Source organism: Pogoniulus pusillus, chromosome 4 (assembly GCF_015220805.1).
Source record: "Pogoniulus pusillus isolate bPogPus1 chromosome 4, bPogPus1.pri, whole genome shotgun sequence".
In the NCBI taxonomy this organism is placed as follows: Eukaryota; Metazoa; Chordata; class Aves; order Piciformes; family Lybiidae; genus Pogoniulus; species Pogoniulus pusillus.
Genome location: NC_087267.1, coordinates 9,336,027 through 9,363,165, shown reverse-complemented (window position 1 = coordinate 9,363,165; position 27,139 = coordinate 9,336,027). Strand labels below are relative to the sequence as shown.

Sequence of the window (27,139 nt, the reverse complement as noted above, 5' to 3'; positions counted from 1 at the left end):
TACAGCACTAATCATAGAATCACAGAATCATAGAATCAACCAGGTTGGAAGAGACCTCCAAGATCATCCAGTCCAACCTAGCACCCAGCCCTATCCAGTCAACTAGACCATGGCACTAAGTGCCTCAGCCAGGCTTTTCTTGAAGACCCCCAGGGACGGTGCCTCCACCACCTCCCTGGGCAGCCCATTCCAATGGCAAATCACTCTCTCTGGGAAGAACTTCTTCCTAACATCCAGCCTATACCTACCCTGGCACAACTTGAGACCATGTCCCCTTGTTCTATTGGTGGTTGCCTGGGAGAAGAGGCCACCCCCCACCTGGCTACAATGTCCCTTCAGGGAGTTGTAGACAGTAATAAGATCACCCCTGAGCCTCCTCTTCTCCAGGCTAAACAGGCCCAGCTCCCTCAACCTCTCCTCATAGGACTTGTGCTCCAGGCCCCTCACCAGCTTTGTTGCCCTTCTCTGGACATGTTCCAGCACCTCAACATCCTTCTTGAATTGAGGGGCCCAGAACTGGACACAGTACTCAAGGTGTGGCCTGACCAGTGCTGAGTACAGGGGAAGAATAACCTCCCTTGACCTACTGGCCACACTGTTCCTGATGCAGGCCAGGATGCCATTGGCTTCTTCTTCTCTCTCTCCTTTGATTGCCTAGTTAAATTTAGACAATTTCTGTAACACAAGGAAAATCACACAGACAAGTTGATCTGTACAGACTATGTAAATATATTCTTATTTCCAAAAAAAGCTTGCCTGCTCCTCTTAAATGAGTGTTTCAAGCTTATTAGTGTCTAAGACCAGGTTGGATAGGGCTTTGAGCAATCTGGTCTAGAGGAAGATGTTCGCATACATGGCAGGGGGCTGAAACTAGATGATTTTCAAGGTCCCTTCCTGCACAAACCATTCCATGATTTACTCCGGTGCTCTACTTAGTCTTCCTACTTAAGAACAATATAAACAATGGCAGTATGGTAATATACAGAAGGCCATGAATGAACCTAAATCCCATGATACTGAAACTCCAAGTTGTCAAACAATGTCCTCTGGCCAGTGACTGCTTAACTTCTGCAACTGCTTCAGTAGGTTTTCAGTAGGACTGGCCTGAGAGTTCGCAGCACTGCAGCCAGGCAGAAGCCTCTCAGCCAAACAAACAAAGAAAATTTCATTTGTCTGTCTGAAAAGCAGAAGATCAGAAAAGCTTTGACTCAGGTACTTTGACACATCAAGTTTGCTGACTGGCCTGGAAGATTTGTAAAGTTAAAAGGAAAGCAGGCAGTGAGAATAGTTAATGTGCAGATATGTGGTTAGGAAAGAGCTGTCTTCTGATCTCCAATACTAAATCTGTTTATTGATTACTGACAGAAGAAAAAACAGAGCTAATGCATTCAGGTGAAGTGAAAAAGCAGGGGTCTCCACTCCTGTATCAAAGACTTCATCTCTAGATTACAAGGGGTGGCTCCTTTTCCTTGTTTTCTATTAGGCCTTACACATATTGAATTCTTGACTATCTGGTAACTCATTTTCAAGAGAAGAAATGAAGAGTTCACTTTCTAAAGCATCCTGTGGTTCTGCAGCTGGGGTGCTCTAGACAGGCAGGTGATAGGAAGCTGAATCTAGGCTGAAAGAGCATTGAACATGGTCTTTCTCCACGCAAATGCTCAAATCACGACTCAACTCTACAACTGTCACAGATCAGTTATAGCAGCTCTTTCACACATTACTGATGTGAGCTTTATCTTTCGAGCTGTACGTCCTTTGAGAACAGCAATTTCTTGCGGCTACAAGTCAAATCCCTAAACTCAGGTGGTGAGAAAACAGGAGCAGCCCTGTGTCAAGGTGTTCCTTCTTGGTTAACTCTAAAAGTAGCCTCCTGATGAGCACACACAGGATCTGGTACATTTTTTGTGGTGTCCACTACTTTGTGCACTGCTTACATGTAAGTTCAGCGTTATGAATTCCACCTTGAAGTCCAGAGATTCTACATGTAGCAACACTTGACTTATAAATGACCACTTCTTAGATGCAAAACGGCCTGAAGCACATCAAGCAAAAATAAGCATCTTCATTCAACTGTTACAATTGTCTTATTTTTGCAAAAGCTTCATAAAACAAAGAAATTTGTTTAGTTGAGGCATAACAGATTAGCAAAACACACACTGCAATGACCTGCAACTATACATGGGAGGGAACAGTGTCAGTTACTGAATTAAACACTACAACTCTAGATATGTCCTTTCTAAGCCTTTGTAAGATCTCTCTACCTTGACTAGTTTATGTGGAGAGATATAATGGCATTACAGAGAGAAGAGCTGGCATATTCATAGAATCAACCAGGTTGGAAGAGACCTCCAAGATCATCCAGACCAACCTAGCACCCAGCCCTAGCCACTCAACTAGACCGTGGCACTAAGTGCCTCATCCAGGCTTTTCTTGAACATCTCCATGGATGGTGCCTCCATCCCCTCCCTGGGCAGCCCATTCCAATGCCAATCACTCTCTCTGTGAAGAACTTCCTCCTAACATCCAGCCTAGACTTCCCCTGGCACATCTTGAGGCTGTGTCCCCTTGTTCTATTGCTGGTTGCCTGGGAGAAGGGACCAACCCCCACCTGGCTACAGCCTCCCTTCAGGGAGTTGTAGACAGCAATGAGGTCACCCCTTAGCCTCCTCTTCTCTAGGCTGAACAACCCCAGCTCCCTCAGCCTCTCCAGACAAACCAAGGAGTACTTTAGAAAGTTTGGAGAAGTAGTCTACAACAATAATTTGTCTGAGGTTGTCTTTTTCTTAAAAATTATTAGGTGCAATGTCAGCAGCTGTAGATAGAAAAATTAATGAGTGCAGGGAATGGTGCAATAATCAGAACTCTTAGCCACCAGTTACTGACCTATTTTTTCTTCTGTGCAGGAAGCCAAATTAGCTGACTGTTTAAAATGCTAATACTTGCCCTTTACAAATATTATACAGAATGGGAATAAAGAAAAAAACCACAGAGCTTTCCAAGTACATGCTTGGCATAATTAGAGACTACTCTGGGCAATCCTTCTGACTTCTCTATGCAAGCAACATTAATGTTTAATATTTAACCCATAGCACAAGTTTCTCCCTTTGCTTTTCAGTTAACAGCAAAACACCTGCACAGATATAGAAAACTCTCTTTATTCTAGTGTATTTTAAAGATGAATTTCAGAAAGATGATATTCATTTCAATGACTACATCTGAACAGATGGTCAAAGATTCAGCCTGCTTGGAAGAAGAATTAGTGCAATTCAACATTTTCAACAAATAAACACCATTCTCCTTGAATGGTGAGAAGGAAAGAACTTGCTCTTGTTTTTTACTGTTTCACCTGAACCTATTAATTTTACACCTCCTTGTTTGTGAGAACAGCTGGGCTTGGTGATAGAAGAAAATGTTCAAGCCAAACAGTTACCACTGCAAAACCAAACATACATGCCCTGCTCTATAACTGAATGGATGCTTTTTTCTGAACAGTCAGTTTCAAATTTTTTATCATTTTCAATAAAAATAAAAAAATGCCTGTACTGCAATGGAAAAATATCTATATAGCAGAGAAACTCCTTCCTTCGTCCTAAAAAAGAGCCACAGATGTGTCTTTTGCAAAGCTTTTACAGCATTACAGGATGTTAGGGGTTGGAAGTGACCTCCAGAGATCATGAAGTCCAACTCCCCTGCCAAAGCAGAATCATAATCTAGTGCAGGTCAGAGAGGAATGCATCCACACAGGTCCTGAAAGTCTCTAGAGAAGGAGACTCCACAACCTCTATGGGGAGCCTGTTCCAGTGCTCCATTAACGCTCACAACATTAAGAAGTTCCTTCTCATTTTGAGGTGGAACTGCCTGTGCTGTAGTTTATAACCATTGTCCCTTGTATCACAGGATGCAACTGAGAAGAGCCTGGCTCCTCCCTCTCGACACCCAGACCTCATATATTTATATTTTTAAAAAATCCAAAATACTTTTTTCTTTCCACTATAGAGATACCAATAAAGGCTGAGTTTTTGCATGCAGCATACCTACATACATCCCTCAGTAGGTGGGTACAGAAGCAAATAAACAACTCCAAAGACTAATACATTGCTGTGGAAGAAAAATGAAGAAATACTAATTGGTCCAAAATAGATCCTGGCATATTTGAATGATGTATTACAGATCAATGTGTAAAGCCTTTGTGTTTTGGAAAAACTCAACTCTTTTTTCCTCAAATCTCTGTTAACAAGTAAAGCTTAATGCATTTAAATGAAATTTAATTGAAGATCTGTATCGACCATTTCAACTTTTTTTAGCAATCAGTTTTTTTCAGCTTACAATGATTACTGAGATATCTTGCAGGTCTCATCAGGAGAAGTTCTGAATCTTTTGAAAAAATGATGGAATAGGAAGGACAACAGAGGTACTTTCTAGAACTCAACTCCTTACCACTTAATGGGGTCTTTTCCACAAATTTAGGGCAATTTATTTTTTCATTTCCCTAGGAAGTCTAACATGTGACATCCTTTCTGCAAGACAGTCCAAAGATATTAAATTGTTCTGTATGACCGTGTCAGATATTAATCTCTGAATGACACTGAAACATACAGCAACCTACATGTACATTCTCCTGTGACATATAAAATACAATTCTTAGTTGAACTCATTCATAAAGATAGACTGAGGGAAGCAGCCAATCTTAGAAATGAAGCAAATAGATAATTATCACTTTTCTCATCTATTAATAATGTTTTAGTGTAAAATAAGGAGAAGAAAAAACTGGCAAGGAATAAATTACAGATAAGATGCATCAAACTTCACATAGGGAAAAAAATGAACACATGAAGATGTCTTTAAAACACCAACTCCCTTTTTTCCTGCATCATACTATATACATCATATACAGATATAATTCACCATGTGCTATCTATAGTGTAAATAATGGAAGAATAAAATCACTCCCTCCACTAATTTTGGATAGTTTGACTCACTTGAAAAAAAAGCCCTAACCAGCTACTCTTGGACAGAGGTCCAAACCCTCATATTTTGTGAAAATACAAGGTAAATACAAGGTTCCTTGCCTTGTAGGAAGATTCTCCAGGTGGCAAAGAGCTGCACCACAGATTGTAACTGGGTGAGATAGAGATTTTATAATATATGTGTTGGTTTGTGGGGTTTTTTGGGTTGTTTTTTTTTTTTTGTGGGTTTTTCTTCTCAGGGGTTTCATCTACTAATGTAATCTCTCTTCTGGTAATTGACAGGTTTGATTCTTGGTGAATCTAAAAAACCTCATCCTCTCTGGAGCATAAAACCTAGACTTCCCACCTCAATTTTCATAGCTATTGAATGCACACGTTCCAAGTAGTGCCCTCAGGAAAAGAAAAAAAAACCAAACAAACCAACAAACAAACCAACAAAAACCACCAAAAAAAAATCCCACAAAAAACCAAACCAACACCAATAAACCTGGTTCCATTAATTCCTGTTTAATCATGTCAAGAAGGACAGGTCAAGATGTGTTTCTCTGTTATTATTACTTCTTAAAACTTCCCTTCAAAACAGATTTAGCTCCTCACCAAAGCAGCTATATTTGTAATGCAAGCAAAACAACAAACAAATGTTACACTACTCATGTATTGGAAATTAGAAAAGTAGAAAATATTCTGGGTTCAGGCCTATGCAAGTCATCAATTTGACTATTTTGCAAATATCAACAGGGATGCATCTCCAGAGTTACACCCAAAATACAAGGAGACTGGAAGAAAAGCCAAGAGGGAAAAACTATATTGCTGGTGTTTCATCACTAGGAAAAAAGTCAGCTCTTTCTGTTTAGACACCCAGTGTAGTGTACTACAATGATGAAGCAGTAAATGGGAAAGTAGAGGTTAAAGAAAGGTCTTCACACTCACTTTTGACAACAGCCAAGCACATAGCTGCTGTTACATATAGTAAGAGCTGAAGTTTAAAATCACTGAAATAGAAAAAAAAGTTCTAATCATGCAATGCCAGAGCCATTTCAGACATCTTATCCACACATGAGTAGAAAATGCAATATATAACCTGCATTCTCTAGAGAGGCAGGCAGGGACCATATGCATTGAATACACCTGATCCTGCATAAACATCTGTGCTTGGGCATCTTAGAATCACAGAATGGTTTGGGTTGGAAGGGACCTCTGAAGGTCATCTAGTCCAACCCCTCCTGCAGTCAAGCAGAGGCATCCTCAACTAGGCCACATTGCCCTGAGTCATGTCAAGCCTCACAATGACTTAAATCAACACCTGCATTTCTGACCTTTCTGTTTTCAAAAATATGCTATCTTTATCTCCCAATTTTAGTGAAAGCTTAGCTTTAGTGCCAGTTGACTTCTCAAGCTGATAGTTGTTCAGACCCTTGCAACACAAAGTGTATAAAACTCCCGTGCTCTCACTTGTTTCCAAGCAAGCTCAAGATTATGGAGAACATTACCTAAGTGCCCTCTTAATTTTCAAATATTTGAATAGAGTTATTTGCTGCATTCCATCTAGTTCAAATATGTTACACAGCATCTTAGCTTGCACCATTCATTATCTTCAGCTAGGGGACATAAATCAATCATTTTCACAGCAGCAAGCCTTGACTTCACATTGGGATGTACAGTTTACTCTGCACATTAATGTAATCTAATGAAGTATTTATTCTACCAAGAGAGTTTTATAAGGACTTCCTTTTAGGTACTGACTGAGGGAAAATTTACTTATATTTTTGTATTTTAAAGACATAAAATAGTAAGGGCAAAGACACCATGATGCTGATCTTCAGAAGACTCTTCAATTTATTGATGACTGAAATTATACAAGTCTCTCTGATCTTCCTGTTATGGACACTGTGACCTTATATTACTGCCTGATGGTTTTTATATGAGTTTTCCTGTGATCAAAAATTTATATCCTACTCATACATAACCTGAACTCCATGTAAAATTTAACATGTAATTTTCATTGCTTTTATAGCCAAACCAACTTATATTACTTCTTAAAATGAAAGTGGATTTTAATACAAAATGAAAACTTTTCCATAAAGAAGCAAACAAGAACAGGAAAAAATGTGATACAGCTGAAAGTAGATTTACAGTTCCATGAAAAGTCCCCAGGAGTCCCTTACATTGTATTAAATAACTGTCTTTAATTACATTCATTGATTGAATCTTCTGGTTAGGCTGACCTAACAGAGATAACAGAAGGAAAATGAAAACTATGCTACCTGGTCCCTAAATAGTTTGGAAAATGAAAAATGTAAATTAAAGCATCTTTGAAGATGCTCCATAAATACATGAGTTTGTCTAGAGTATCGAATTCTAATCAATCAGCTGTAGGAAGAGCTAACTGTTCTGGAAGGGATGGCTGTGGAGGCTCACAAGGGAAACAGCAAGCTGATTTTGCTACCATAATGAAGCAAGGTAGCCAGGATTCAACACTTTCTAACTCTTTTCTTTGAGCTCATACTTTAAAAGAACAATCAGAGCAGAGACTTCACCATTGTTAATGTGTTTATTTTGAATGTCTTCAACGGTAAAAGTTACTGTTTCTACTCAACCCCATCAGCTAATGGCCAAAAGGCTCTCAAGAGGACTTTGGGAGAGTAAACACTTTCTAGAATTCCCAAAATATTTTCCATTTTTATTCTTTTATTTCAAAATTAGTTCATTTCAAATTTAACATTTGGTCACTTCTGTGGGTTTCACATAGAAGAGAAAAAAGAATGTCAGGTTCACCACCACACAGCACTTTTTTCATTTCACATAGCAAATAACTATACTGTTACATCCTTTATGCATCAAGTATCACTTGTGTTTGCATAGCCTTTTTAGGCTGCATTAAGAAATGGAGGATTGAAAGTGCTGACATAGCAAGAATTGCACAAACAAGGCTTACTGCCTAAGCAACAAGTTGAACTGTCCCCAAAGGAGAAGAAAAAAAAAAAGAAGAGAAACCAAATTCATAAAGCTTTAACTTTTACAATTACTTAAAACATAGAAGCCAAACTTTCTTTACAGACACATACATCAGCAGTAGGTAGAAACAAAAGTACATTTTAACAGCCTTTGTCCCTGAAAAAATAACCACTAAGTTTAACCAGCTATATTATGGTATGTGAGCAGTTTGTAAATAGGGGTACTTCAAAGAAGTGCTCCTTAAGAAGCACACTATGAAAATCACTATTGCCGTCAACAACTTGCCAGCCCATGTGCCAGGCACACAATTTGAGTTTCTTACCTGCAATTTGAGTTTCTTATCTGCAGACAATCCAGAGTAACCTTACCTGGGTTAGTGTACAGGTGACTCTCTACAGTTTTCCCAATACTCTGCAGTTTAACAGCTTGAAGGGACTCATCACCATGCATGACTCTTGGCAAGCTGCCCAGAGCATCATGAACCAAATTTGCCACTTCTCTAACATCAAAGAGCTTCAGAAGTTCAGAGTACACCGATGGGAACGAGCTGAGAAACACAGCCTAGAGGAAAAGTGCAAAAATGGGCAGTCAGATATTGCACTGCATTTTAGAATTTACATAAATGTAGAAATGAAGTAACTGTACTTCTACATTCCAAGGGTAGTTAGTAGCTTTAAAAGTGACCGTGTTTTCAGAAGAAATATTATCACATTAATTAACAAGCTTATACTTGTGACTATTCTCCTGTAAGCATTATCTAATGACTGTCCATCTCTCTCAGGATGAAGTCACAGTAAAAAGTTCCACTTAGAATAAAAATACTAATACTTTATGGATTCTTCACAGTCTAAAATTTGGGTGAAGGTTTTTTTGTTTGTTTTGTTTTAAGAGAAGTAGTGTAACAGCCTCCATATTTTACTTTTTTCATATAACAAACACTTATTTTGGCACAAGACAGCACTGGTAGTCCTGACTCGCTTCAACAATGCAAAAACAGGGTTGGAGACCATTATGAATATGGAAACAAACCCTGGAAAAGGAAGGAGAGCAATGTCAGACAGAAGATGACAGAATTGGCATCCCCTTTTTCTTCCTTCAAATCCTGATAATTCTCATCCCTCAGAACTTCCTCACACTGCTGTCAGAACAGATAATTCACAAGGTTAAAGACACTGAAGAATTTTAATTGTGGTTGCTTCTGTCATTTTGCTATTATTTTTTGACTCTACCTGCTTACATGATACAGGACAGAAAAACCACCTCTCTACTCAGTTATCTCCAATTCACCACTTGGCGAGCAATTTTCTACAGAGATTCAGAAATTAATCTTTCTTAACAGGTCTTAAGCACCTCAGGTTAGAGAAACAGGAAGAGTATGGCCTATCTATGATCTGTACAAGTTGGTAAATTGATAGCACAATGCGTATGTTTTGCCCTTTTACTTTAGCAGTAGTCACTTTTATCAACTGAAATAAAGACTACTAAACCATACAGTTCATTAAGACTTATTTTTTTTCTGTAAGGCATGAAAACAACGATAGCCTTTGGTATGGCTCAAATTCTTCTGTTCTAATGTGGTTAAACTAAGCTGTAAAATGCCCAAAGCAATTTACTTTACTTGTATCCAGTAATACAAACATAGTAGTTAAAACTTAATTATTAGCTTTAGCATTATCTATGCCAAGATGAGTTCCAGTACGAAAATTTGACAGTACAGGACAAAGAGTTTGAGAATGAGATGAAAAATGCCATTTTGCTCTAGTAGAAGCACATTTTCTTTCCTGAGAATATAGGTAAGGACAGACACACTTTTTGTATACTGGATGTGGAAAGTGGCAATAAGCAAGGCAAGCTTGCAAACTTACTTGCAGCTGAGATAAAGCACTAGCTCCTTTGCTCTCTTGGGAAAGGAAGAAACGTACGGACATAAGGAGCTCTTGAATGCAGCATCGAAATTCCTCTTCATTTTGTCCACCAGTGGCAATAGAGAACAACCTTCGAGACTGAACTATGTATTTAAAGATATATTCCTGTGCCTATAAATGTCAAAACCAGAGATACCTTACAGAAACAAACCAGCTCATCTTTAAACATGACACACACACTGACTGTATCATTCAAATAATGACAAAGGACTGAAACAGAACACTGTGGTGTTTGATTTTGGCAAATCTTTCCATTGAAACAGTTAACAACAGCTCAAAAGCACGGTCAGGAATGCTATTTCTGTGCCATCCTATATCTCTACAAAGCAGGGAACATTTGGGGTTTTATTTAATAAATAAGAGTATGGCAAAATCTCAACACTGCCCCCTCTCCCCCAACTCCTGCATCTTTGGCTACAGAAACATCTATTTGCAGAAAGATACAAGGCCAGTTCAAGAAAAAGGCTCAAATTTTGAGCGGTTCTTGCAATTTCTCTACCTATTAAAAGTTGTTTTTCCTGTCAATTTTCAACCACATAACAAAAAATAATAGATTTTTTTAAATAGAATTAAAAAGGCAAAACTGTGGGAATCTAAATTAAAAATACAGCCCTTCCTTATTAGCAAGACATTTAAGTTAACAGCAGTATAGAAAAGGCAAAGATGGGTACTATGTCAATGGTTATTTTTGGACCATATCACTTGTCCCAAACAGATGATGTTGTACAATTCACCCTGACCCCACCCTGTGCTCTACTGATGGTACAGAATGGGGCAACAAGAGCAACAAATCCCACCATTTTCCATTTTTGAAGTTGTTGGTAGTCTATAAATAGATCATTTAAATATACAATTGTCTTTGATGATTTTTACTACCTTTAATACTTCCTGTATGTGCTCATGCAGCTCCACTTCAGTGACTCGATCAATATGCCACTTCAGTACTTTTATAAGATCTCTAAAATAGAACAACAGAAAGTATTGAAGTGGGAGAAGGGATAACTCTGCACATAAAATGCAACCCAAAAGCTATCATAACAAACACTGACAAAATAAAAAATACATGTCTAGATCCCACTAATCACTATAGGTCAAACAATACACTTAGTTTTCAGTCTGATGAAAGCCATCCAGTCTGTCTCTGATGAACAGAAAATACCAGTGTTCCATATGCAGCACAATGACTTTGCCAAGGATAGACAAGATCATTTTAGTCAGAAGAGTTTCTGACAGCATGGAGCATCCCTGCTAACATGCATTGACTTCAATGGAAGCCTAAGTAGTAAATAATAGAGAGAGAACAGCATACTAAGTGTTACTAACTAGTGCACTGCTCTGCACAGAGAGTGAACACAGTTGCAGCTGGATGATGTTAAGGTTCCTGTGTTTTCCAAAGTAATTCAAGTAAAGAAAACTACTAAAGAAAACTATTTTAAAATTAAGCCAATGCTATAGCATTAGCAAATAACTTTTCTGGGAACTTAAAGTTTTCACTCTTTATTGATGGCCCAAATCTAGTCATTCATACAAACACTGTATTTCTAATGACATCATTGCATGTAACCTAATGGGATTGATTCTGCTGAGTTTAACAGCAATTGTCAGCATTTAAATCAGATAAAAAAATACAGAGACTTCACCTGTATGCAAGTGCTCCTGCAAAATGACTTTCAATGTAAGTGTCCATTACTGGCTTAAAATGGTGAAACTTGCTGTCCTGCAGCAAATTTATTATGTGAACCTAAATCCAAAAGAGAAAGAAAGGAAAATCTTGTTTCTCTTCTTACTTAGCTCTTAAATAGTATTAAACATCATCACAGAACAAACCTTACCAAACAATCAAATACTTTTGATCCATATTTTTGAGAATTTTCATCTAAAATCCCAAATAAAGTGTCTAGTGTATCTTGAAGAAACTGAATGGAGAAAATAAGAGATAATTTGTTATTAAACAGGTATTTTTGTGACATCTCTCATATTACCTAAAAGCATGTAGAAATATATACCTTCACTATTTCTGAACCATCAATTTCTTTTAATTTTGAAAGGCAACCTGCAATTTTGTCTGGGTGGGTTCTCCATTTCAGAAGGTCAAGCATATCTCCTGCAAAACCAAAACGCAAGCTTAAAGTAGGAAACAAAATAACACTTCAGATTTTACATTCTGCTACTGCAGTCCACTCAGCAAAACCTTGCATGATTATAACAAAAGAACACATCTGAAGATTTGCTATGATTTTCATTCCACCCCATATATGCTCCAGTAATAGAAACACAAGAACATAATATGGGGTCACTAAAATCAGCCTTCTGTGGCAACTACATAATACAATCCTGCTCAGATATATGTCCACTACCACCTAAAGAAAACTGATTATTTTGCTGTCTCTTGTCCCATTGAAGGATGCTTTCCAAAGCTGTCCTCTGACAGCTAGAAATAATCTCCCAATTACTAGTTTAAATATGTTTAAATACTCACCCTCCTATGTTTTTCAAGAAAACAAATGTAGTCCTGCTTTATTAATAAGCTACACAAACTCTTCCAGAAAATAAACTCTTCTAAAACTCACCTCAATGCCTTCACACTTCCTCCAGTTTTAGTTCATTCTCCTTCAGTTTTCTTAAGTGGTTAACTATGTTACAGATAAGATTATATCACTGTTTTCTCTCTCATTAGGAAGCTCATATGTCTGCTGTAAACACCCCAAATTCTAAAACATGTGAAGCAACTCCCATTCTCATCCCCTTCCAGCCCTTTGAAAAAGAGATCAATCCTAGCCCTAATGCTTCTTACCCAGTAATGTTTAACTTCCACTCAGGAAGAAAATTCCTCCCACTACAGTGCAACCTGCTAGTTCACTTTTAGCCTTTAGTAACCAGATTTAAAATTCCTATTCTCATCTGTACCTTTTTCCAATTTCTAATCTGCTACTTTTTCTCTAAGTAATAATATTTTTTTTAAACCTTTAAAAAGAAAGATTAAGGATTTTATTCTGGCACAATATGTCTTTGATAAACTCATCTTATGGTACATATTGTTTAGCTACATATCCATCCTTTTGTCCATGGCTTCTTTAAAGTACTTGCACAAAATTCAAAGGGTGATAGTCCATTTAACATATCACAGTATCACAGTATCATCAGGGTTGGAAGAGACCTCACAGATCATCAAGTCCAACCCTTTACCACAGAGCTCAAGGCTAGACCATGGCACCAAGTGCCACATCCAATCCTGCCTTGAACAGCTCCAGGGACGGCAACTCCACCACCTCCCCGGGCAGCCCATTCCAGTGTCCAATGACTCTCTCAGTGAAGAACTTTCTCCTCACCTCGAGTCTAAATTTCCCCTGGAGTAGCCTGTTCTTCACTTGTCCTGAAGCACTACATTTATTTCTCTCTGTTCATACGCTGTTGCTTTCAACTTCAGAGATGTCCTAAAAAACACCTTGCTATGAGACTGGAAATTTCATGTCTCATAGTATTCAATATTCCTAAAATAGAACTGTACAAACTTGGCTTGGCTTTTGAGCAGTTGATCCTGACCCTTGTTGAATTCTGACATGTTGCTGCTACTCCTTCTATTGCAGTTCCCTGCTTACACTTCACATTTGCTGCCCATGACGCACTCAAACTTAGGTCTGCAGAGCTCCTTTCAAGTTGTGTTTAATAAAATTCCACATATTTTGAACCACTGAATTAAGTAAACCCAATGGGCCTTTACCTTCAACTTTACTGTTTCCACATTTCTGTACCAGATTTTTTTAATTTCTTGAAGCTTGTCCATTTGAAGGAGAGAACCTTAAACACTGTCCAATCCTTCCAACAGTTTAAAATCAATTATATTATAGTTTATTACTGTCAAGCACTGTCTTAGAAGGACTCAGTTCTTCAGAAATGTTCTCAGTACTTACCAAACTAAGGAGTTAATACATGTTTTCCTCTTGGTTCAGCAATTATTTGGGTACTTTCTACCATAGACTGTTTTCACAGCCAAGCACATTTGAGCCATACTCATCTTTGTATCATATTTTTCATCCCAGTTTTCTTGAGGAAAGCTCATCACTCTGACAGCAAGAAATTATGTAATATTTCTGTCTTTAATAAATATCCACCTATATTCAAATTTTGCCATAAGTGTTAATGACAAACACCCCACATGCTATTCCACCAATATTTTGCTGCTTTAATAGGTCTTGGTGGGCAGACTTTTTTTTTTAAAATGCATTTATACAATTGTTCTTTTGGTTTTGCTACATGCTGTGCATGGAGCTTTTTGGATTAAAAGAGATCTTTGATCTGCACTAAGAATGCTGATGAGTCCCACATGTGCATCAGAGACACATCCAAAGACCAAGTAAAAAGAATAGATCTTCTTACTCCTTCTGTTGTGAATTTTCAAGAAACAAGCATTATAAATCCAGTGAACTGCATTTATCTTTTGGATCATTAAGTGGACCTCTACACTTTATTCTATTTAAGCCTCAACTTGTAGCAGAGCAGTCGAGAGTCTAACTGAACCTGTCAGTTCATAGCAGGAAAAACACTTCTTTATAGGTTTTCTTGGTGGAAGACAGTTGACACTCAGTACCAGGGATTTGTTAGGGGATTAAAACAGAGAACACAAATATAAGACACTCACTTCAAAGCACTCATTTGAAGGGAAATGCTAAGGAGGAAAGGCATTGCTGAGATAAGAGCTGTGAATAGCCCAAGTGGAGACAATATGAATAGAAAACCTGATGTGAGTCACAAGGGGAAGAGATAGCAGTGTGTCATGTATTAAGAGAAATAAGAATATAAAATTGAGCCCAAAAATTGACCCATTAGGAAAACATAGTTTTGGAAAAGGGAAAATGTCAATGCTGCTCATAGAATTTGCTGAAGAAGAAAAAAAAAAAAACAATGCCTTCTCTTAATCATGATCAGATTTGTACATTTTAAATAAGCTACACTTGAACTACCATTCCTACCCAACAAAACACTTCTCAAAATGTATTCTAAGTTTAATAAAAGCTTTAGAATCATGGGGTTTGGGATGATCTTTCCATCTCTCTCTCCTATAATTGAGACATCAGAAATTGGCCTGGTGTAGCATCACAGAACTTTGAAAGAAAAAAGTTGAATTCCAGAGCTGGAAGTCCGCATTCCTCTTCCAAAAGGCTGCTTCTGTGGTTTCCAATACTCCCTTCCAACTGAGGTCACTCTGGAAAGCTGCCCCTTGTTATTTTTGTTTTGTTTATCCCTGTTCCAGCTTTTTTTTAAATGCAGATATATGTATAATACCTTTGCCTTATAGCAGATGTGCTATATGGCATGTTGCTCTGCTGATGAACAGCTGCATACTGGAGATGTCCCAGTCAGTGCTGAGAAATTAATTGATACCAACTTGCTAAAATGCCCTGACTTGTTGGATGGATCCCAAGACTGTCAGGCAGAGATTCCCCACTATACATCAAAACCAGCTAAGAATATTACATGTAAAAGCTGCTGCATTTTTTGGGGTATCAGTAACTGATTAACTGTCCAGGATCAGAAGTTAAGCGAAGGAAAACCTAACTGGCAGACAGTTTATATAAGGATGTATTCTAGTATGTTGATGAACGCACAGACCCCTGGTTAGAAGGCCTCCAAAAACTGTTTGGAAGTAATGCTAAAACACCCTCCCAAGTACCCGAGGTAAGGAAGTTATGGATCCCAACAACAGGGACTCAACCTCTTTTCCCCAGTCCCCATAATTTCAATACACATGAGACCTGATGGCATGTGGGGAAAATCGGTGAGAGAATGACAGCTGAGTAAAACTTCCCAGCAAGCTAGTAAAGCTGTGGCCTAATTCAGTCACACTCTTTACAAGTTGGGTTTGGGGTTCTCCCCCACATAATGGCCAGAAAAATAGCATAATTTTCAATTCATTTTCAGGCTGGACATTGTTGTCTGTAGACATAGGCAGATCTCCAAGAACTTCAGAAAAAAAACTCTCCAACTTAATACCAAACTAAAAAAATACCAATAATTTTCAAAAATACCAATACAATTAATTGTATACTAAAAAAAAAAACAAAACAAAACAACACAGATTTTTTAAATTCTGTATGTTTTAAATATGCTACATTCTCTCAGGGATAACTGAATTAATGCTCACATGACCAGATATCTACATGCTTTGCTCTACGTTTATTTTTTCTGAGCATGCAATAGTTTTTGGCAAATTTTTTCTTAAAAGAATGGGGATTTGGAAACTCACCAAGAAGAGCTTCCCAAAGTAGATCCCTGGAGAAAATATGAGCCTGTCTGTTGAAAATATTTCCACCCTCTGAAATACTGCTGAAATAATTGTTAACTCTTTCAGAGCTGAAAAGGGGATCAATATTGCTTGGATTTCTACAGCCTCTTACTCAAAATATGGTTAAAAATAGATTTTAAAAATTAAGAAGATAAAAAGGTATTTTATGAGCTATGTCACAGAGGTACTTACATTGAGTACAAAATACCTCCTTTACGGTGAGTAGTTATTAGTATTATAATGCCAGACAATAGTGTAATTACTTATCAGTGATACACTTAGGTTTCAAGCAGCACTTCCATGTGTAAGTACCAGTAGATTCACAACATTTCCTAAATCAAGGAAGCTTTAACTGAAGCAAATTTAGCAAACTTTGGGAAAATCTTTCTTTTGCTAACTTTTAGTACTTTGAAGCTAATTGCTATGAGAATACAAAATGGATATGTATTATGAAACAATCCACTTACTACATGCACATAGTTCTATTCTGGACAATTGCTACTAAATGTGAAAATAAAGGTGATTGTTTCAGTTTTTAACATCTACTTTACTTGTTGTGAAACACCTGTAATCACCTTGCAAGTAAGTAGCAATTTTATCATCATGCATATAAAAAGGTAAAGACACAACCATTCAAACACGAGAGAGATAAGGAAGACCCAAAAACTGTCACAAACAACTTAGAAGAAAAAAAATTACAGTGAGTCTTTCAAAGAATGGTGAGAAATACATTACTAGGCAAATGCATAATAGTTAGAAATTAATGGAAAACTGTTTCAGTTGCAGACTGTAGCTAATACAGCAAATAAACAAGAATTTTATGAAATTTTATAGAGCAATGGTCAAACCCAGGTATTTTTATCTGCTAATCCCTACATGCAGCATGTAAGATTGTTCTAAGTTAGCAGCAACTATTTGTTGATTTAAAGAAAGTGCTGCAACAAAAAAAAACCCCAGTATGTGCTTAATTAAAACCAAACTGCCAAAGCCTAAAGCCTACAAGTAGTATTTCATGAGAACTCTATAACAAACAGATTAAGAAGTTATGTAACGCAGCTGGGTTTTGATAGTTGATTCCAAGAGTGCTGCATTTGATTCCAGTATCATTCTAATCCGAAAAGCATTCCTGAACTACTTAAAATCAGTGATTTATCATGTTGCATTGGTTTCCATATGGATATAAAAAAACTAGGAAGAAAACCAGTTTGGTGGACATCCATGCCTGCTTGGCATGCAAAAGGCTAGCTGTCACACCCCTTTAAACTGATCACATTTTAAAACACCAAAATATCCTACCATTTTGTGTGAGTTTAGTGGAGCAGAGAAAGGATGTAATCCAGAAGGACTCTTTAGTGGTTTTTACTGCTTGGCTGTTGTTTCCTAGGAAAATTCCCTTTGAAAAGGGGAGCTTGAGGTAGCGACCAGAATCCTGAAGGTTTGTGTTTTCCTCACACTGTGAAAACAAAGCAGTTTAAATAACTACTGCAGCCAAACAAAGGACTAAATTCTTAAATTAGATGAATTAATATTGTTTGCTTGTCAAAAGCTGAAGTATTTTACTATGCCTACTGGAGCTCTGGTTTTGGATCATAGCTTCATATCTTACTTTGAAGTCTAACAAATTTGCATAGGTTATGTCAAATGAATAGCTGCAAATCTTGGTGCTAAAACAAAAAATTACATGGGAATATATCAAATTCTCTGAACAAAGAGATAAATGTCATATATGGAAACAAAAAGTCCCCAAAAAAACCCCAAAATATCTGTAAAATGATTACACTGAATAGATCTGCATAAATGAGCTGGCTTGATTTCGAATTTCAGGAATTCATTAAGTGGGTATCATGGGGTTTACTTGTGGATTTTAGTTGAAACTACCTTTATGAAATCCATTATAAACACAATGAAATACAATAATGACTTAGTAAAACAGTTTATTGAAAACACATACATAATTAAATTGTCATATTTAACAAGAAACTTAATATGAAACAAGTGACAAGTTTATCTCTCATTTGGCAATGAATACAGACTTTGGCAACCTAGTGTTTCCAGGCACTTAAAGTATGTTGCAGAGGAATAACTACAGCTAAAGATTACCAATTCATATTACCTTGTGTACAATGAGTTCATGGGTGCCATCTGGCAGAGTCCTCCCATTTTCCTGCATCAGAGGTACGAAAGAAAAGCCAAACAATTTCTTCTCACCCTTTTCTTTTGCTGAAATACACATGTAAATAGCACCACTTAAAGTTACGATTATAAATTGTAGAAAAAATAAATGCATAGAACACAATAAAGGATGTAAGAAAGTATACCAGAAGCTATTTGCACTTAGACTAGGATTCTTTTTTCCAGATTTGCATATTATCTTCTATGAGCACAGAACTACAGAATGTCAGGGACTGGAAAAGACCTTGAAAGATCATCTAGTCTAACGCCCCTGCCAGAGCAGGATCATCTATACCAGATCACAGGAACACATCTAAGCATGCTCTGAAAATCTCCAGGGAGGGAGACTTCACAGCTCCCCTGGACAGCCTCTTCCAGTGTTCTGTCATTCTCAAGAAGGAAAAAACTCCTCCTCGTGTTTACATGAAACTTCCTATGTCTCAGCTTCCACCCACTGCACCTTGTCCTGCCATCGAGCATCACCAAGAAGAGGTTGGCTCCATCCTTCTGGCACTCATTCTTTACATATTTATAAACACTGATGAGGTCACCTCTCAGTCTGCTCTTCTCCAAGCTAAAGAGCCCCAGCTCTTTCAGTTTCTCCTCATAAGAGAGATACTCTATTCCCTTAATTGTCTTTGTCGCTTTGCGCTGGACTCTCTCAAGTTTGAACTGGGGGGCCCAGAACTGGGCACAGTACTCCAGATGTGGCCTCACCAGGGCAGAGTGAAGCAGAGGGAGAGCCTCTCTTGACCTACTAGTCACAGCCCTTTTAATACACCTCAGAATGGCATTGGCCTTCCTGGCCACAAGAGCACATTGCTGGCTCATGCTCAACCTCCCATCAACTAGGATCCCCAGATTCTTGTATTTCACTGTAAATCAGAAAACAGCATTCTGGAATGATTTGCTATTTATTAACAACAAATAAAGGAGACTTAATGTATAGACTGACAGGAAATCCAAATGAATGTGACCTAGCCAGTCCAACATGAAGAAATGAGGAACTTTTAATGATGATTATCCTTTATAGTAGCTTCTACCTACTGGTCTCAATTTTAGGTCAGCCACAATGCACTTCTGTTTTCCAATAATCCACCTGCCTCTAGAAATATGCCTAAAGATGTCACTGTTCCATACATGAATGCTAAGACAGCAGGTAACATTTTCAGACTTGTATACCAAAGCTCGAATTCCAAATCTCACTTGAAGCCTCTGAGTGTGGATGCTGAACACTTTTGACTATCAACCACTTGTCCATCTAATGTGTATACCTACATGACTTCTCCATCTGGGTTAAACACAGTTGGGGCGGTGCAAGCAATCATAACAAAAATATTCAACTTTCTCCTAGTATTTAGGCATTACCAAAGCACTTAGTCACACTAAGTAGAGTTGCAAGCCTGAAAAGCTGTGTCATGAAAGCATTACAGAGAAGAATCACACAGCTGTCTCCTTCCTGAGGTACTATGGAAGCTCATGTGCTGAATGCAGCTGTAAGAAAGAGAACCAGGAGAAGTCATGAACAGTGCTTACTGGAACAGTGCCGGAATTCACAGCGGATGTGTGCTCCCCTGAATTTATCCACAGGAATAGGCAGTTTCAGCAGCTCAGCCCATCTGGGACCGTTGTTATGATAAAGCACAAAGGAATGGTACTCACTGGCTGGTGGCTCTCCAGAGCCAAATGAGATAAAATCCTAATAAAGAAAAAGTATGATTGAAGATTGCTTTTTTCACTGGTAAGAAATCAAGAAAGGCTATTTAATATTTACTCACACATCATAAATACAACCTATCTTAAAATGCTCAATATATTCAGTTGGCACCAGACTATTTGTAGCAGCCATTCTTTGTCTTGTCACCCCACAGCCCTGAAAATCATGCATATTTCAAAGAGAAGAAAAAAAAAAGGGCAAGCTATATATTCATGGAAAAGGTTGAAGGTGAATAGAAAACTGTTCGTTTGTATAAATATAAACCAGTGTCTGTTTGTATCTCCAGAAGCATGCAATCAAATCTGAATAAAAGAAGGAACATAAATTCATTCTTTTATTGATACACAGTGGTGATTTTTGCATCAAGGTCCTCTGATGAATATCAGGCAAAAGTCTGAAAATGACTGAAATATTCTCTGTCACATGAGCAAATACATACCTACTAAGAATTATTATGAAATCAAAATTTCTCCATAACTTGATCTTACTTCAGTATTTTTCAACATCTTAATGGAATCATAAGTTACCTGGCTGCAATTATAAGTATTTATCTGAATCAAAATTGATCACAGAAATAAAACAAACATACATTTTATAAAGGTTTTAAGCAAAGTGGAAGTGTTTAAGAAAAGACTGGATGAGGCACTTAGTGCCATGGTCTAGCTGACTGGATAGGGCTGGGGGATAGGTTGGACTGGATGATCTTGGAGGTCTCTTCCAACCTGGTTGATTCTATGAAATACCAAATATTTAAAGAAAGCAAAAGGCAAACATAACCTTTCCAAAACGATTTTGTACTCTTCAAACAATGACAACAAAAGATTACTTAGATGCGAAAAGGTGTACCAAGCATTTAACTACAGCAAGAAAAACATACAACAAATATACCTTTAAAATTTGGCCACTGCTATCCACGACATGCATTGTCACTTCCACATTTCTGGCCACGCTTTTCCCTCCTTTCTCAAATTCTCCTCTTTCTACAGTGATATACAAATCATTTCTCATTTCACCTATTAAACAAACAAAACCAAACCAAAGAAATAAGTGTACGAACACCAGTTCAACTTGCTTACCTTTTGCTTTTAGTACTTCGGTGCACTTTCATCTCTGTGTCCAAACAATCCATAATTTATCATTATTTTTGCAATTTAAACAATTGTCTTCATAAAAAAACACCAACAAAGCTCAAAACACAAGAGATTTCTAAGGGCCTCTCTTCATCTGGTGGCTTTTTTTTGTCTTTACAGTGACACCTCTAGCTATACCAAAGTTGGTGTCTAGCTTCTTATCACTTAATTTCTCTTTTAATCCAGGCAATATGAATGTATTTTCTTTAATTTCTATTGACTGCATTTCTCTGTTTAAGGTCTCCTTGATGGACTGATGGCAGTTTTTTACACTTAATCCTGGAAAAAAGTATTTTACTTTGAAAAAAACAAAGAATTATGTATGGGAGTTCTTTATATCAGAAAGGCAAGTTTCCCAGTTTGCTGTCATTCAAATCTATCTTTCTCAACTAAAAGATCTCAACACATTTTACACTACAGAACATTCTAAAGTTTACTAGCAAAAAGTTATCTTAGTTTATTTTACACTTGCTGAAAAAGCTTCTGAGAACTAAAACCAATCTTTTCAACACTTTCAAACTAGAAACCAAACACAGACATGATTGCATGTAACATAGTCTGCAGAAATTAATAAATAGGGTTGCCATATTTAAACTAAAATTCTTTGCACATTCAAACAGTATTAAGCTACATATTCTGTCAGACCATAATCAGATCTTCTGGATGAGATTAATGGCAGTTTTATTTTAGTTTCAGTTGACACAAACCACAAAGATCTCAGTTGATGAAAGGACGAAAGTTTATGAGTAGTAAAGGAGGAGAGGATGGAGGTAGAAGCAGTAGAGGTGGTGAATGGACTGCCATGGTAGGGCAGCTAAAGCTCCTTCTAAAAATTATAAATTAACCTAGCTCTGGACAAATTTACTAGGAACAACTTGGAAGCAATTGCACTTTCCTTGTGAAACAGAAAGCTGAAGGATGAACAACATCATAACTAGGGGCAATTTCTATATTTGGTACGAAAAGAAATCGAGAATATACACTATCATATAGTGAACTGCAGATTTAGTACAATGGGAATATTTTCTCTTAATAAAGCAGATTTTCACGGAGCCCTGGTGAAAAGGAATCAAGTACTACAGTTTTGTGTACTTACAGTTGTATCACTTCAAAGCCAAACATGACATAGATACTTGTCCAGTGAAAAAGATATGTAAATGATACATAGGAAGTACATCTTCCATTTCTCACTTTATTTTAATGCGCAAATAAATATGACCTGCTTGAACTTTCCAGGCTAGCCTCATGTTTCACAATTCTTCCATTTATTTTACTGCATATAAATCTCCAGTGATTTTTAAGTACCAGAAATAATGACCTTGTTATAGCCATCTATTAGCTTCACAATATTATTCCATCACTGCATGCAAAATAATGAAATTATTCCTGCAGGGCACAATCTAAACTATAAAAAATAACCCCAAAACCACCAAGACAAAACTGGTCAAAGCCTTGAGAACCACACTGATCAAAAACCACAGGTGCTCTTGTATTTCCTTATTATCAACTGTCTTCTGAAGCAAATACGCACAAAGGCTAGAATACAGCTAGATAGGACGAACAGAAACAAACATTAGGATCTGATGGTATTCCCTGAAGAGTTTTGTGTGAAGTCAAGGATGAAAGAGCTGAATTACTAATAAATATGTGCAACCACTGAATCAATCTCCGGTTCCTAGTGGGAACCAGATTCAGAGTAAGAAAGTTTGTGGTGATTATTCAGGTAACAGACAGCAAGACAAAAGGAATTCCAAACTCAAAAACAAACAACCTTTTCCAAATGATGTTGCTAATGTGAGAAATGTGTAAGTTCAAGGCATGAATTGTGGAAGGAAGATCAACTAAAGGATATGAAACAGATCACAAGCAGTTCAGGAAATCCCTCAAGGTGAAAATAGCTGTAGGCTGGGAGAGCATAAGGGAATAATTACCATACATGCATAAATGCATGCGCTGTTCTTACCCTTCCTTAGGTGTCTGTTTACAACACTCAACTAGATGGGCTCTTAGTCTGAATCACTGTTTTGTGTTTATTCAACTCATAAAATCACTCTTAAAAATACTGGATTCTGCTAAAACACTACTGCAATATGGAAAAGTTTTAGAAGGTAGTACAATACAATTATAAAAGAGCATGGAACATGTTTGGTCCTTGCCTAGCATAGCTTATACTAGGACTGGTTCTAGTTCAAGAGTTTCATGTTCAAAAAACTGACAACAAAGCATCATTAAAATGAGAAGCTTTGTTATATAGTTGATTTTAGCAAAAAAATGTAGTTGAAGCAATTTCTCTTTAAGGATTCACTTAACTTCTACACCCACTTGTTCTAAATTCAGTCATTATTTTAATTTGTAAGCAAGGAATGATTTCAATTGTCCATGAGGTTTTCACCAAAACAAATTAATCACTATTTCTCAAAAATTTCATGGCCTAGCCCAGATGGAACTCAGTAAAAACGTGAAGACAAATTTCCCACACTCCCCTTCTTAAACAGAGTAAACTGTACCAGATTGAAATGAAAACGACAGTGGAAGAGGTTGCTCAGGGAAGTGTGGTGTCATTGGAAGTGTTAACGGCCAGCTTAGATATAAAATCTAAGCAATGTGATCTACTGAAATACATCTTTGTCCATGGGGAGGCAGAGATGAGAACCTTCAAAAATTAAGATGATCTTTAAAAGTCCCTTCCAACCCAAATCATTCTATGATTCTATGCAAAAATAAGAAAATAGTTTCAAAAGTAGTAATCAGAGCCTCAGAGAAACTCATCAGGCTTTTAAAAACTGTGTCTGCATTTCAAGGTTTAACAAAAAAGTAAATGCAAAACCCATAGAGCCAAACCTCTGGAATTGTCAGAGGAAAACAGATCACAGGGGAAAAAGACACAGGAGTAGGATATGCTTTCACAAATATTGCAGCCTTATCCTCTGACAGAACCTTTGCAGAGATTGTACTCAGTGTCATGAGACGATAGTTTAGATTGACTTTGTCCTGATCTACATCGAGTCAGGAAGCTCTACTCTATTTTTAATGTCTGAGAGCAAATCAAGACACATGGATCACATAACTGAAAGAAAATGACAGATTTTCTCCATCACCATGCAAGGCAAAATAAATCCAAGAGAAGACTAAGCCTCTCACACTATATGAGGAGTAACAATGTCTTAAATGGAAACAAACAGAACAGCAGAAGTGAGATAACTGAAACAGACTAGAGAACTAACCAAGAGTGCAAATTATGGGCAAGGGTACAATCTGCATCAGACAGACGTAACAGCAGCCTACTTTTCTAGAAGTACATGGCATATCTGACATTTTATAGAAGTGACTCATTAACTCCAGCACTTTGGAGCTACTTACTTAGTACTCTATGATTGCACCTATTTGGCTAATCAAAAATCAGATTTTTAAATATTAAAGGCTACAGACTGAAGCAGTCCTAGAAGAGCTTCTACTACAAAGTGAGAGCTAGAGTTACATGACAATTGAATTTCCATGGAATTTAACAAAACTCCACAAACCCGCAGTGATGTGCATACAGTGTTAAGTCCCACACGAAGCATGAAGGTTCTGTGCACATTCTGCAGGGACAATTTTGTTTGTGAAAGTCAGTGTTGCTAAATCAAAATGCATACAGAACTGCACCAGCAGTACTTGCCTCTTCATATGGTGCTGTCAATACATTTCAGCTTTCACTTGGTAATAATACATTGAAATTACTATTTATAGGCTGAGAGAGGAAAAACTCCAAATCTACCTATATAGGTGCTAATCAGGCACGCTACAGCTCGGGATTTCTGACCTAACAAGGTACAAACTTTATGACTTTAACTAGCAATGAATTGTGCAAGAACAGAACGGGAGCAGAGGACAGAGACCCAAGCAGCATCAATCACACGAAAGAGGCAATTACAGGAGGAGGAGAGGCCAATTAAAGTTGAAAAACAACCACAAGATAGACTATTGGAATACATGCTCAGGTAACAGAAGTCAGTCTTCCTGACCCTGCCAACTATAAGGCACAAATTTTAAATAACCAGTAAATAGAAAAGAGCCTTAAGTAGTTTGCAGCTTGGAGGTCACAGTGCATGCTCAGGGTCCTACTATCTCCGCTGTGCAGTTGCATTATGGAATGGTTCTGCAGGCCCCTTTCCATCACAGGTAGGAGAAGGTTGAATCATCATCACTCAAGACCTTTGTACAAGTACTTCTCTGCTGTTGCTCACAGAATGTACCCCCAGCTGTGGGACCTAAATGCAAGCTGACCGCAGCTCACAGGCACTTGAATACTCTTACTCAACCTCAGCCAATAGGAACAGAGGTTTGGAGAAGGTCTGATCAGGATGAGCATCAGGAGAACATCTGTATGAATGCATTATTTGTTCTTTATTCAAGAAACAGTTGTATATAACCTAAGCAGCAAAGTAAGCATCCTTCATCACAAAACTGTTTTTGAACTTAGACTGAGGAAACTGCAAGTTGCAGCTGTAGCACAGATATTATAAGAATAAAACTTGTCTCGTATTATAACCATATTCAGAACTGTAGAATTTCTTGTAGCATATAAATATGGAACAAAGTTTTCAACCTGAAGATAGTTGTCAAAGATCAAAAGTACCTGTTATAAAGAAAAGGCAGTTTAGTTTGCGAGCTATCCTTGAATAACTTTCTAGTAAAAGAAATTCCTATTTTATTAAGTACTGTAACAAACACAGCACGATTGTATTTAAACAAGATAGCATCTCTTATAGTTGGAGCTTTCAGTGTGCAAATCAAAACTGTCCTGACAGCAGCTTCTAATTTAAAAATAATTACACAGAATTCACCAGGAGCTTTTGTTAAAAACTGCTTTTCTGAAAGCTGTGCTCAGAATTCTAAGCCCTTTAGAACCATAAATTAGAAAGGAAGAGAAAATAGTATTTCATTTAGAAGAAGTTCCTGTTCATTTACCTCTCTGTAAACACAAGCTAATGAGTTACTTTGTCTTATACCCTAAACATGACTTAAACAGCTCTTAAAGCAGTTTCAGTTATAGGGATTAGAAGTCTTTGGTTGTGACAGACAAAACGGTAAATCTTGTGGTTGCAAACCGTTTTAGAATAAAGCTCCTTAGAATATACTCCAGAATGGGACAACAGCTGTCTCTGGAAGGATCTCAAAATAAAACCCCAACATACAGAAGGTGATTTTAATGAGCAAGCTAAGAATCTCTAGTCCACTTTGCCCTTTATCCTTCACGTCAATCTACACTCTGCTTTTCAGCAGCTACAAAGTTCTATGATGCCACTCTCAGTGCTGATATGCCGACAGTAACAAGCAAAACCAGCCCAGAAATCTTCCACTGCCTTTTTATCTCAGTATAGTTGGATCAGGCTCAGCTACAGTTACAATAAGAAGCAGCAGTTTACAGAAACACAAGGAACAAGGCAGAAGAAATCAGTTCAATAGTAGGTGGCCTTATGTCTGAATGATGCAGCACTGAACACCAGCATACAGCCTGAATTTCAACAAGCTGATCATATTTGCAGCAGTCAAAATGTAGCAATTGCAAGGTTTAAGTACCAAAATGTATGTGCTTTTTAATTAATAATATTGTGATTTTTTTAATTTGCATTTCTTATTTAATTTCTTTATTATTACCAAATTGTAATATTAAGGCTTTTGGTGGGGAGAAGAGATTAAGTCCTGGAATATTACGGCAATATTAAACTCTCGTTAATGCCTGTCTGGCTATTGAACCTTGATGATTTCATAGCAGCATAGAATGGCTTGTGTGGGAAATGCCCTTTAAAGGTCATCTCGTCCAACTCTGTTGCAATTAGCTGGGACATCTTTAACTAGATTAGGTTGCTCCTAGCCCTGTCCAATCTGGCCTTGAAGATTTCCAGAGACAGGGCATCCACCACCTCTCTGGGCAACCTCTGCCAGTGTTTTGCCAACCTTATCATAAAATTCTTTTTCTTTATACCTAGTGTGAATCTGTCCTC

The 27,139-nt window shown here is 37.5% G+C and overlaps 1 protein-coding gene across 8 annotated transcripts in view; it reads right to left on the bottom strand.

Moving 5' to 3' along the window:
* DOCK4 (dedicator of cytokinesis 4) overlaps positions 1-27,139 on the bottom strand; it is a 281,325-nt gene that overhangs the window by 88,963 nt on the left and 165,223 nt on the right. For all 8 annotated transcript variants that reach the window (XM_064142114.1, XM_064142115.1, XM_064142118.1 and 5 more), the window contains 10 exons: positions 20,911-21,035; positions 19,842-20,004; positions 18,247-18,353; positions 17,430-17,586; positions 11,857-11,954; positions 11,683-11,766; positions 11,491-11,591; positions 10,727-10,808; positions 9,791-9,961; positions 8,294-8,486 (listed from right to left, as the gene is read on the bottom strand). In XM_064142114.1, coding sequence (XP_063998184.1) covers positions 8,294-8,486; positions 9,791-9,961; positions 10,727-10,808; positions 11,491-11,591; positions 11,683-11,766; positions 11,857-11,954; positions 17,430-17,586; positions 18,247-18,353; positions 19,842-20,004; positions 20,911-21,035 — 1,281 coding nt within the window. The remainder of the gene's footprint in view (positions 1-8,293; positions 8,487-9,790; positions 9,962-10,726; positions 10,809-11,490; positions 11,592-11,682; positions 11,767-11,856; positions 11,955-17,429; positions 17,587-18,246; positions 18,354-19,841; positions 20,005-20,910; positions 21,036-27,139) is intronic.